The 13,721-nt window shown below is 37.2% G+C and overlaps 1 protein-coding gene across 1 annotated transcript in view; it reads left to right on the forward strand.

The window, feature by feature from the left end:
- col11a1b (collagen, type XI, alpha 1b) overlaps positions 1-13,721 on the forward strand; it is a gene marked incomplete at its 5' end in the record, with an annotated part of 62,527 nt that overhangs the window by 11,176 nt on the left and 37,630 nt on the right. The window contains 5 exons of the mRNA XM_079451870.1: positions 6,311-6,436; positions 8,862-8,960; positions 10,045-10,125; positions 11,214-11,522; positions 13,328-13,387. Coding sequence (XP_079307996.1) covers positions 6,311-6,436; positions 8,862-8,960; positions 10,045-10,125; positions 11,214-11,522; positions 13,328-13,387 — 675 coding nt within the window. The remainder of the gene's footprint in view (positions 1-6,310; positions 6,437-8,861; positions 8,961-10,044; positions 10,126-11,213; positions 11,523-13,327; positions 13,388-13,721) is intronic.

Consider the following 13,721-nt stretch of genomic DNA (forward strand, 5'->3'; position numbering starts at 1 on the left):
CAAAAAGTGTTTGTATGCTTTGTCACATCACCATACTTACCTTTAATGCATCGTCAGCGATCACTGTCTTATGTTGCCAGCTATTGGTCATTGAACATGAATGACTTGTGGTCTCTTCTGTGTGTGAACAGCTCTTAAGACTGATGCAAACTACAGTATGTACCTCATGCATCTGTGTTTGCAGCCTTTGTAGATAGCATAAGCAGGTGTGAACTTGGAACTAGCGACTGAGGGGAAAATATGATCCGTGTGTGCCTGTCCAAGGCATTCCAGCTGTTTAAGAGATATTTCGTCCGCATCCTTCTTTGTATTGAAAGTCACATGAAGTACTTAGTGCAATAATCTTTTTCACTCAATAGTCCATAATGATAACTTAAAACGAAGCTGTGATTTGTCAGGATTGTCCAGTAGAGCTTCATTTATCTTCTTATAAGTCTGGAAATATGGATTATTTATGTTAATGCTTGTTTGATGCTGGTATACTAGCAAAGCAAAGGTTTTCATGTTATCTGGCAACGTTTTCTGACCTTCATGGTCTTTTTAGTGAAGTTGGTTTACAAAGGAAGTCTTACTGGTTAATCAACAGTATAGTTGTTAAAAAACATGGATCAGGCATCCCATGGTATAATACAGAAGGGGTCCATAATACAACATATGCTGGTGGGTTTGTTCAGATCATGTTTGAAAAGTTATTGTGGAATAGCATGTGTGCTGCTAGCTAGGCCATCTAGAAATGATAACTCATCTTGATTTTGCTCATTCTAAAACGTCATAGTTACCTTTTATTTTAAACCAAGCATCTACCTTAATCTTAATTTCTTATTGTTTCTGCTGTTTGGGTATTTAGGTGTTTAGAAAGTGTTGTGTATAACTGCACTCTAGGGTGATCAAATCGCCCTCTTTCACCTTACAGATGACAGACCTCCTTTGGACATTCTAGACTAGTTGTTCTCAACTCCGACCCGCAAGATCCATTTTCAAATTTGGTTCAACTTAATGCAGGTTTGCGCAGATTGTTTGGCGTATTGCATTAAAGTATCGCGAGAGTAATTTAAATGCATGAAGCAGTTTGCACTTGAATCACTCTCTTAGTTTCCCCAAAGATGTTACGTTGAAGTACCCAAGTCCTTTCTCACCTACAATGTTATCTCTCTGTATTCTCTGCTCCCCCCAACTGGCCTCCTCCTCGGTCCCGCTCATTGCTGGGAAACATATTTTACTATTTAACAGCTCCCAGTGGAATGATATGGTAACATTGGAGGCTTCTTCAGGACTCTGCTGCTGTTTGGAGGATTGCTATGGAATGGTGCAAGCGCACTGGGGCGGGGCATATTAATGTTTAAACCATTATTCGAAGTTGTCTTCGTAATAGTGAATTAATCAAAGTGTTTTCGGCCCACAGAATGTGCATTTTCCATGATAAATGTCTTCTCTGCTTTCTCCGCTGTTCAAGCCTCCTGCTGACTATCTAAGGTAAAGTGTCAGGGGAGATATCGGCTACCTTGAGGTCTAGGAACAGGGCCGGTCTAAGCCTTTACGGGCCCTACGCTGAATTTTATTTGGGGTCCCCCTGTGCCCCAATACAATTGACTATTGTCAATGTTTGATTATTTGCATGCACACTTTAAATTGAACAGTTCTATTAGTTGTAGTTGTGTTTGGAATGTAGGAATGTTATAAAAACATAAAACATACCTTGCATTACAAGTTTATTGTGATTGTCAACATTTGATCATTTCACTACTTTGAATTTAAAGGGACAGTTCACCTAGAATTCGGAGCACAAAGCATACAGGCACCAATCATACAAAGGTTGTAGAATTTATTGTTCAATGCATTCAACTATTTCCAAAGATTTTTATTTTTTTAATTATTTGTATTTTAACCACAACCTATAAACACCATTTTAAAGCCACACGAAGGACTTGAGGATGATTTAATCTATTTTAATGAAGTGTATTTACTTGATAACCATTAAATTAATTTACAATATGCACACAATTATTCTTACCCTTTCCCAAATAAAACACTGAATTAACAGATAATTATAAATTACATTCTTTTCATCTAAATCATAATTTTGTCTTTTGCATCAGTGAATACTGTCTGTTGTTTAAACGCTAAACAGTTGAATGCTTGTAGTCACTTACAGTATGTTGTGTTTATGTGCTCCTTCAACTTGAGCTACAGCTAAAGACGTGACAGTAGCTCCATCTTTTTTTATTTGATTGGTCACTGCTCGGCTCTGTAACCAGTACAGTGCAGTGCTGACAGTGATAACAATATGCATTTAGGAGGCCTTCGTTCAGGTAGAGTGAGAGTCTCAGTGGACACATAATGAACCAAGCTTTCCCTCAACCTCTCAGATTTTTTTTATCACACAGTGTCTCACCAGTGGTGATGAAACAGGGTGGATATCATTTACAGACACTGGTTGGATTTCACAGACAAAGAGTGAATGAGTTGTCCTTTGCTGTAGAATATGCTGTAGAAATCCTGTTGAGGGCTCTTACTCTAGCCGCTTTTACATTTTTGGGTTGCTTTATTAGAGGGGCCCTGCAACTGTGTTTTATGCATTCTGACTTATTTGCAATGTTAAACATGCTGGATTCTCATGTATTACATGGTCAACTGGTCTAAAAAAAAAGTTGGACGTATGACATAGTATTTCTGTGCTCGATCACTCCCCCAGCGTCTTTCGAACACGAAAGTTTCGCAAGATGATTTCCAGAAATATTTTTTAATTATAAGAATGTATGTATTCAATCAAAATATTTGTTAAGTTAAAAATAAAACCCATCAGCCATCAGCAAAGCCATCAGCCTTAGGAATTTCCTCCCCCTCGACCATGACCCCTGAGGTGCTTACGTCACATTAACTACATTAGCAGCCGCATTAAGTTAGGTGCAGCAAGACCATTTACATCATTTCAGTGATCAGTGCCTCCACTTCAGGGGAGATTACACATTAGACTAAGCGAGTATCTTTTGAACGAGTATCTCTTTTATCATAAACCCTTTCGACGCGTCTGCAGCAGGCACGTGTTTTGACTATGCGTGATGCTCAAAGGTTCATGTGATGCAGCAATACGCTTCCCACACATGATGCGCTGAACGCATTTTTTGAATTACTGCTTGCCTTGAAGATTAGGCACCGATCGCCACAGTCCCATGTGCACGCAGATTATTTTTCAGGCTAGAAGTTTAGGATATTCTTATTTGTCGATATGAAACGTTGATTAAAATCAACCAAAGACAATACAAGGAGGCAGAGAAGCGCCGCAGTCATAGGGGCCATCTTTCTCACTTACGAAAAGAGGCACATCCATCAGCACTCTAATCAGTTTGATGAAATTCGACCATCTGTAGTAGTAGTTCATAGTTTATGTATAACAACAAGTGAAGTAATAAGTTAAAAACTATAAAATTATATGATGTTAGACTGTGTTCTGTGTATTGTCATTATGCACGTTTGGTTAGAACAGGTACATGGGTACATTTACGTGCTACATTTTATACTTTTACCTCCTCCGAGGATAGTGGGGGTCTCAAGTCACTGGCACTGTTATTTTGGGGGTGGCGTGCTGAAAGGTTTGGGAACCCCTGCAATAGAGCATGTATAAGATATATATATACACATGTAACACACGCAAGGAAAACAAATTCAGAACAAGTAAATGGTGAGGAATTGGATTCTGATCTGCTGTGGAAAGTTTTGGCTTCCTTAATAGTTTTTTAAATTAGGTCGCTGCAAATTGACTAAATTGTCTCGAATAGTTTTCTGTTATGAATCAACATAATATGCAGCAGTCCTTGTAGGACTATCCCAGTGGATGCTGAACTATTCAAAGTCGATATATCTCCCTCTCACTGCTCAATATAACATTTAGTCATTTAGCAGTATAAACCCCTGATAGGACTGTATGTTATCTGGATTCTCAGTAGTAAGTAAGAGGTGCCAAACAGTAAGAATAACATCTCTAATCCAGTGATAGAAAGTCACTGGAAAAGGCTCAATAGGAATGAGGAGGTAGAAACGGTGTCGCGGGCCAGCACTTTTTAATATTCACATTTAAGTAGGTCAGATGTGTGTGATGGAGTTGCCTGAAAGATGTTTTAGGTGCGTACAGCTATGTTTACTCATTTGGTAATTGTATTTACTAACAAATTTGGCTCTTGAATTCTCCTGTACAGAAGGAATGGTTTATGTCTGTACAGACAGGTAACCTTATGTAGGGTTTGTATCATGTCTTTGGGAAAGCATCTTTTAATTTAAACTGGTACAGTATTTTGGAAGACCCAGACTGTTTTCATCCTCTAAAAGTATTCAGTTTTACTGTACTTTCATCCAGTTCAGAATTTTTCTTGCTCCTCCAGTCAAGTCAGCTCTTTGACAGGAAGTTTTGTCTCAACTTTATGAAAATGTTTCTTTTTTTTTTTTAATATATTTCTTGAGAAAGATTGATAGCCCTAACAATAATGATTGACGGTAAAAAAGTACATAAAAAGTCTAATGGCAAAAAGTGGTAATGTAACAAAACAACATGGCGAGCATCAGCCAAATCTCAAGCAATGTGTCTCGGTAAATGTTGTACAGAGAGTTGTCAGAACGCTTAACTGTGAACGTGGATTTATTGGTCATGCTAACAGGAAGTGTAATTTTGTAAGCTCTTGCATGCTAGTATTCTTTCCCTGACCACCCTCTTTTCCCTGGCTCGACTTTTACACATCAATCAAAACCTAGAAATAATATAAAATTTTCTTTACCAGTTATATTTACCATTTTGACTACGTTATGTCTGGGTTTGCATATCCAGGTCAGCACAGGTCATCTGAGGTATTCTACATTTGCTGCTCCAGTAGTTTACATTCTCACCAATTCCCACTTCACAATTCCTCAGGTTTGCATAGTGCTGTGTGGACTTTGATCCAGGTGGGAGAGGAGGTCTTTTTTCCTCCTCCAACATTTTCATGAAAAACAGACAGTCTTAGATATTTCACAAAAGCGGGCGCTGGTTATTTTTCTTGCCATTCCTCAGTTGCTGGAGCAGGGTCGGCCTGTGAAATGTGACTCACGGAGGAGCACAATAGCGCTTTTTGAATGGGATAAAGATTACCGCCCCTCCCAACGTACATGCGCAGCAACGAGCCAGTGCTTTCGCTCTTCCTTGTTTTTTCAGCTGAGCAGCTCGTCTGCCCTCTTCCTGTCTGTGAGCGGGTTTGTGAGCATGAGAATGCGTCTCACAGCAGCACAGGGGTTTTAGCACTCAATTCCCTGAGGCTGCTGCAGATGCTATCGCACATAGCTCTCCGTGGCACACGGACACATGCTTGTTCGATTTAGTGCAATATCAAGAGGTTTACGTGTCTTTGTGGTGATGCAGCTGTTTATTGTTATGTGGAGGATTAGGACTGATTTTGTTGTGCTGAAGTTTTTTCAGTAGGTACTTTGGACAAAGATTCTATTGGAATTAATGAATAAGTTGATAACAACTTAGTGCTTTTGCGGTGACAGCATGTACGTACAATATGTGACGCGATATCACATGGTGAAATTTTCATATTACTGGTTACGATACCAAAAAAAGCTGGTTTCAAGCCCTTTTCAAATCTGTTTTTATTTCTTTCATACCTTTTATTTAACAAAAGTTATGGAGTTAGTCGACTGATCGCTATGATTTTCAGAAAAGTTTTCAAGAAAGCTCCCAGTGCTCCAGACAGCGAGCTTTGCCATCTCACAATAAAGTTGTATGTAGATTGATACACCTTCACCCTGCATGTTATGTGGTTTTCTTTGATCTATCTGATCATGAACTGTCTTTGTATAAGAGAGAGAAAGCTACTGGCAATTTTTGCACCTATCGGGCAAAGACATAAAAATCAGCTTACCACAAAAAATCTATATTTGTGCATTTTGCCAATATATTATAATAATTTTATGAAACCCCAATTTTGACAAAAATTACATTCAAGCTTATTTTGGATATTCCTGAAAATGTCCCAGTACGACACCCAAGGGTTTTCCAAGATTGCATTACATACACGAGCAATACACAATGTATTCATGTATAAAAAGCACAATATGAATGTGCTTGATGTGAATGTAAAATACGTAATAAACATTTGTAAATTTATATTGCTTTTTTGAATAAAATTTCTTTCATTAGTATCCACAGCTACATTTGAAAGATCAGATTCTAACACCAAAAGGTGTTAAAGCATCTATTACCAGTGGCTTACTGGCCTGGACTAACCAGCCAAACAATACATTTGTGATGATATTGTGATGACATTATCTGCATTCTATTCAGGGTGACATCCAGCAGCTCCTTTTGGTGGCGGACCCCCGTGCCGCCTACGACTACTGTGAACACTACAGCCCTGACTGCGAAACTCCCCACAAGGACATACCACAGGCTCAGGAACCCGAGGAGGAGGTGAGTGTGTAGCTGGATCTGGCCCAAACGAGCATGTATGTGTGTTGATAAATTGATGTGTCTGATTATATATTTATGGATTAGACAATTGCCTACAATCTTTCTGGGATTTTCTTAGTTCAGGTCCAATAAATTATGCCAAATCAAAATGATAAATCAGCATTAAGTAAAAAGTACAATGTTGGGGTGCAAACCTGAGCTGAAGGTCTGTAAAGCAGTCTGTATTTAATTTATTATAATTCTAGACCAGTGTTTCCCAACCATGTTAGAGTATTCACTAGTATACACTGCTTGTGAGAAAGAAGTAAAGCTGTTGATTTTTTAAACGTTCTTTTAAAATGCTTTCAGAGAGCTTTTTTTTTACAATGAAAAATCATTGAATTCCCCAAATCTTTCAACGCTGTTATTTCCTTAAAGGTTCCCTGAGGTATATGTGCCCCTGGTTGGGAATCACTGATCCAGAGTGGTTAAACTCTCTTGGTAATCTCACATTGAAATATAGTGCGGTTTGTCTGGATTTTGATATTTCGTTTTTTTCAGTATGTCAGTGTTTTCCAAGCATATTTTACAGAATATCCAGTGAGCTCACAGTGGAAACTATTTTTCCCCCTGCCACAGAGTCTGAGCCCACTTTTGAGTGGCGTGGAATATATTTTTCTTTTAATGACTCTTGCATGCTTGCTGGGAAAGCCTAGCTTCTTCCTCCATAGCTAGTTGTGGAATACCTGGAAAAGTGAAGTTATGCATCTCAGCTGTTAAAGGACTCCTGATTGTAACGTGAAGATAAATCACCATAACTGCTGCACGGGGGATTGAGAACTACATCACAACAGGGAGATGGAAAATGTAGTTTCATCGCATATTCTAAAACAAAGCCAATGGACAGATTTGAAAATCCATCTAAAGTGATAACAATTGCATACAATCACACGATTTTCCGATTTGTGACAAGCTTTTAATTTACAGTACTTTAACTATAAATCAGTCAACATATATATTTAATATAGCTGCAATCAGCAATTACGGGGGCAAGCCCAACAATGGCCTAAAGGGGAGAGCATTGAAAATACACCCATTCTTTCCCACTGCAGTACGCTCCCCTGTGCAGTACCAAATGCTTTAGGACGCGTGTGGGAAACGGGGACGCGTTTTTAATGGCCCAAGACGCTATTTATGCCTTTCATCCAGTTCGCTGCCCAAAGCCATGGCAGGCTCCGAGCTTGGCAAGACCGTTTAATGGCGTAAACTGACTCACAGCTGGATGTTTCTTCTCTTCGCTTCTTTTCTGCAGCCAGTGGAACGCGGGCAGTCCTACAATCCTCAGTACTTTTTTCCCTGTTATTTTTATGAGCTCAGCTGCTTCACTGGGATTTACATTCATCTCTTTGATGGACAAAGGCATATCACAGAACGCCTGTTAACTTAATCTGCTCTGCCTCACTTTGGGCTTGTGCACCCTATCAGAGTCGGAGAGAATATAAAGTGTTTGTTTATGATTGGTTGTTTAACAGAAGCTGTTTTGTTGAATCAGTGTATTGATGGGCATTTAGGGACAATCTGTTTATATGCAAGTGGATTAGAGTCATTTAACTTAACTGGACACTAAATTGATAGTGTTTGGTTGTGTTAGTTGTATTAAGCAGAATTATTCTTTAAAATCATAAACTATGTGTAAGTAACACAATTGTAAATGATAGAATTCGGTGTTTACAATGTAATACCAAAACACAAATTATGAATTCAACTTTAGTTAAATATCTGTAGGCTGATAATATGGCAAGTGTCTTGATATTTAGGAAGATACATGCAGATAAATTGCCTAAAAACTTTTTAGGATACCATCATCAGATTAGCTTTATCATAACAACATGACCTTTAAATGCATTTTAATGTTTAAAAAGATGAATCCTTTTGATTCCCAAATTGTTTTCACTGAGCAAGCATAATTTATACTGTCTACTTCTGTCTCTCTTTCTTATGCTGAAACCAAAAGGGAATGACTTTACAACCTTAAAAGCGTTGAATCATTGGTCAAAACCTTTCATCTGTGCATTTTGTACTCTAAAATGCTTTGGATGAAAAAACATCTGCTAAATGGCATCTTGTTCAAAATGTCATACAAGACATCAAATGAATCAAAGCTGTTTGGCATTGTTTAAAGATTATTTGCTATTTTGATCTTGTAAACCATTGATTTGATGGGGCTAAAAATTTCAAAGAGATGGAGAGGATCGAACTAGACAGCATGACAGTTGTGCTTTGAAATATAAAAGTGTTCGTAGTTCACTGGTCATGTCAACAGAATCTTGTGTAATGTAGCAGTCATCTGCCTTAATATACATCTTCTTGTTTGTATTAATAATGACTTAATAATGGCATTCATATATCATATATCTTTTTCTCTAACATGCATCCTGCCTCTCAGTATAATCCTGAATACACAAATTATGACGAGTTCTATGAATACACAGAAGAATTGGCCACCACTGATGTTCCCACCGAGGAGGTCCATACTGATACCAAGGTAAACACTGCTCATCTGTATGGTCCGGATGCACGTCAATCACTGTAAACGTTGCTGTATTATGTTGCTTTAACTCTCCTCACTAATGACATCACTCTCATGTGTCAAATAACCAGTTTAAAATTAACCTGTTAGTTACAGGGGAAAAGATAATATACATGTAAACATATGTTTATAAATATGTATGTATGTGTAAATGCCTAGCTATCACAAACTTGTGAAGAATCTTGTGTTGCTACATGGAGGTCTGAAGGGAACAAATCTTTAGGTATTATGGGAAAACAACTGTTGCTGAAGTGAAGCTGTGACAGATCTTTTCTTTACTGGACATTTTCACTTACATCTAGAGATACACAATATATTATCGGCCATATCGGTAACAAAATGTGTTATGTAAATAATAATAAAATTGTTTAATATTTCCTCTGGTCAAAGTAAATTATTTCTGTCTTGAGACCTGTTAGACTTATGGCTATTGTGAACATTTTCTGGGTTGAACTGGAAGAACATATAGTTTGTTTATCATAGAAACATTATACAAAAAAGAGTTAAAGAATGTTTCACTAGAGTAAGGTAGTACGGTACCTGATTTTTAGAAAAAAAGAGGACTAAATGTAACCTTGTTTTCTGTAGTCAATGTTTTAAAATAAAAGCAGTTGTCAACTATTTGCCTTTTGTTTCAGTCTCAGAAAAAGTTATATTAATATGATTATCGGCCAATATATTGGTTATCGGTTTCCATTATTAAATAATGATTAGTTATTGTTATCTGACAAAATGTATAGCTCGGTTTATCCCTACCTATATCAGTCATGATCAGACCTGAAATAAAGCAATTTAAAACATGCATTGTGGTACAGTTTCCAATCTGTGAGTAACACAATTTTATTTAACTGCCAATTTAGTTTTACTCACATCTAGTAATGGTAAGCTTGGTAAATGTTACTTTTGGACCCTGCTCATGTGTCAAATAATAACAAACTGTTCTGAGCAAGACCAGTAAATGAACATTAACATATTAAGATTAAATTAGATTTTTTTCTACTTGAAAGTAAATTAACTTTTTTGTTTAATGTTTATTCAGCCCAGCACTGCTAATGCTGACTACTATGTTGAACAGGACTATGGCACTGAGGCCCCTTCCATTCCTCTTCCAACTAATGAGGTAAAGATCTCCCTGCTCAAATAAATATTGTTTTCCATTAACAATTTTCAAAGTGCACCTGGTAGTTTGTTCCACATTACAAAGTTTTAATCTTTAAGAAATCTATATTATGTTAAAAAAACGTTACTAGTAAACAGATAACCATGTTTAAGATGTCGCATTAGTTCTCGATTTTGTGTGGTGGTTCATATTGAACTGTCTGGTTATGCCTCATTCTGACTTTTATATGAACACAAAATGAAAATAAAATCAGCTGTGCCATTTAACAGACAGTGCCCAACTGAATTCGATGAAATCATTGCAAATTTCCTTCCTTATGGGGTTTCTGAAGTCTGGCTGTTCCATCACAATCTCTTCTAAGCCATTGCATAAATGAAGTCTTAATGAAGAACAGCCTGATTTAACTGGAACAGTATGTCTGTGTCAAGGCCAAACGTCTGCTTTAAATGATACACCTAGAGGGGCTGACACAACCCCATAAACCACTTCTAGTATACAACACAGAGACTTGAATTAACAGGAGAAATGTTAAGTGCGTTTGTTCACTGCATAAATGCCCCTGGGTAAGGAAGAATGTGACACAGAGAAATATCTTGGAAATAAGAAATCTATTGTAATAGGGTAATTCATAGATGAAAGCACGAAAGACGCAGCATAAAATGGGACTTTAATGTAGAATTATTTAAATGCTAGATTAGTGTGGTCAGTCATTTTTTAAATTTTAACTTTTTGGCTGTTGTCGATTATTAATATTTAGATTATTAATATTTAGATTGAATTATAAACACTCTTTTTTCAGACTTTGAGAATCAGTGTGAATTAGCGTTAAGTGACATACCACGTTGACATCACAAAAACATAATTCTTTATTATTATTTTGAAATTATTGCTGTCACTGTCTTAATGGTTCAGTGGGTTCAAAAGACACTTCAATATTAGCGTCAAAAGTTCAAAACCAAACTTATACTTCTGTTTTATTGTCAATTGTAAGTTACAAGTAGTGCTGAAATACAAACATACAATATATATGGTTGCTTTAGGAGTTGTAATATTTAGTTTGATTGAATGTGTGCTTGACTCTCCGACAGAATGCAGAAAACAAGGAGGAAATAGTGTATGACTACACTACAGGTGCGGAAGAAGTTGAAGTGGATCCTACTGTTGGCCTCAATGAAAATGTGCCAATTGTTGAGTCCAAAAGCACTAACGAGGAGGGCGACATTCAGGGTTTTAAGGAATATGACATTAATGAATATGAGGCAAAAGAGACAGACCCCGTTCATTATGATGATTCTTTCTATGAATACAATACGAATGGAGCCAAGCCCACCAGTTCTGCTTATGAGGACGAGTTTGGTCCAGGCCGACCCGCTGAAACAGAGGTCACAGAGAGCAACGTAAGTCTGTTTCATTTTAGTTCTTCTTTGGCTCTGAATGCGTGGCAAGAAATTCTCTGGAATCTTGTTTTTCATTGCTGCTACTGTATATAATTGTAATATTAATGCTCCAGATTTCTACTAAAAATCCCTTTCACCTTACTGTCATTTACATTATTCTTGCTGATGCGGGAGCACATGAAACGCTTTTCTTTTTACCCATTTTACTTGGGCTCTGTATAACTCAGGAAATTAAATGTGAGATGTGTTATTGTGGAGTTATAATTTTCACAGTGTACCACAAGCACTCTTTCACACACACACACACACACACGCACGCACGCACGCACGCACACACATACACTTACAAGCACATACTGACCACAAAGACTTTCTGCTTTTTCTCTTCATTTCTGGGTACATGTATCATCCTGGTCTACAGACACAAAACACTGGATATCTTGGACGATGCTAATTTGGAGTTGCTGTAGTTTGTTTTCTAAATGAGATAACACCATTAAAATTTTCTTTTTAAATCATGCTTTTTATTATTTTAACAAGTTTTTATTGTGTTTTGTTGTGTTAGTATTTTTTAGTTATTATGGCTCAAATCAAAACAAACCAACTGCTGTTTGGTTGATAAGCAATTGGTGTTAGCCTTCTTGTGGCTCAGTGGTTAGAGCAAGGCACTAGCAATGCCAAGGTCATGGGTTAGATCCCAGGGGATTGCACATACTCAAAAACTAAATGTTTAGGACAATGCAATGTAAGTCGCGTTGGATAAAAGCGTCTGCCAAATGCATAAATGTTAAATGTTGATAATAATTGGACTGCACAATAAACTGTATTGAGTTATCTAATTTTGGAACAAACTCGTCAAATATACTCAAATGACAGGGCACTTTTCTTGTTGGCCTTGGTGTGGTCGTATGCAGAATTTAATGGAGAATGGAAATTTACTTCGATTTACTGTAGGTTTATGAATATAAATTGAGCTTGCAAACAGTTTTAAATCTAATTTGGTAATAAGTAGAACTTAGGTAAAGAATTTGGACAAACAGAGCACATGACAGTATCTCCTTCGGCAAAGAAGCAAAAAACGTGACGATATCTTAGTCTTGTGTCAGCCTTCGTGTTGAGAAAGGGAGGGGCGAGCAGTGAATTGAGCCGTTGGTTGCAATTCGCAAACTCACCGCTAGATGCCTTTACATTTCATACACTGAACCTTTCGTGCATAAACCAGGAACATGTTATCATTAGGTGTGGGCAGAATGACCAAAAATCTATTTCAAGGAATGAGTCAGGGTAATACACGAAATCGAAAAATCTCTTATGTGACATTTTATTTTGCGTTAACAGCATATTCTGCCATTCCACACAGCCCTAGTTATCATGCATAATTCATATGGAATTTATTTATTTAAAAGTTATTTTTAAGGCTAAAATGTCTCACAGTTTTAAGCAATTATATGGGAATAACATACATTGTTCTTGGCCAATCAGATTCAAGTATTCCAGAGTGCTGTCTAATAAACTAAATCTGCAGGTTTATTAAAAGAGTAACTCAAAATCTACTGTAGCAATGAGCTTTTCTTAAAATTCATGTTGTTTGCTAAGACAAAAGTAAAAAGAGTTCACGTTTCATTTCTAATCATCCTCAGAGTCGTGACTGGGCATAGTGCTAGTTCTCCACTTGGTTTTATAGAGTGATGTAGTCCATTTTGGGCATTAGCTGTAGTGTTTAATGTACTGTTTTACAGTTGTTTGGTCTAGAGGAATATAGCTTCCCCCTCAATAAATCTCAGTTTGTTTTGCCTGTGTTGTAGGTTGGTGGCGGCTATGGTGGTGAAAAGGGGCAAAAGGGTGAACCTGCAGTCATTGAGCCGGTAGGTAAACGTTCTGCAAGTGGCTTTTACAAGGACCAAATGAAACTACAAATAATGCATAAAGTTTTGCACACCTGAAGAGTGGCCTTTCTAATATGGCAAAGTGTGCCACTTCACCTACAAAACATTGTGTCATTTTCATTTGACCAATGGGATGGGAAGATGGAAGTAGTCCAGGATTTTTTTATTACATTAAAGCTTTTAAAAGAGTAATCTGATTTTTGACACCGATGACTAGCAATGAATAGTGGAAATTGATCATTTAGGTCATTTAGACTAAATGAGCCACATCTTTACAGTTCCTCTTCATTCTTTACCTGATTTTCTTTTTATT

The sequence above is a fragment of the Barbatula barbatula genome (assembly GCF_947034865.1).
Source record: "Barbatula barbatula genome assembly, chromosome: 3".
NCBI lineage: Eukaryota > Metazoa > Chordata > Actinopteri > Cypriniformes > Nemacheilidae > Barbatula > Barbatula barbatula.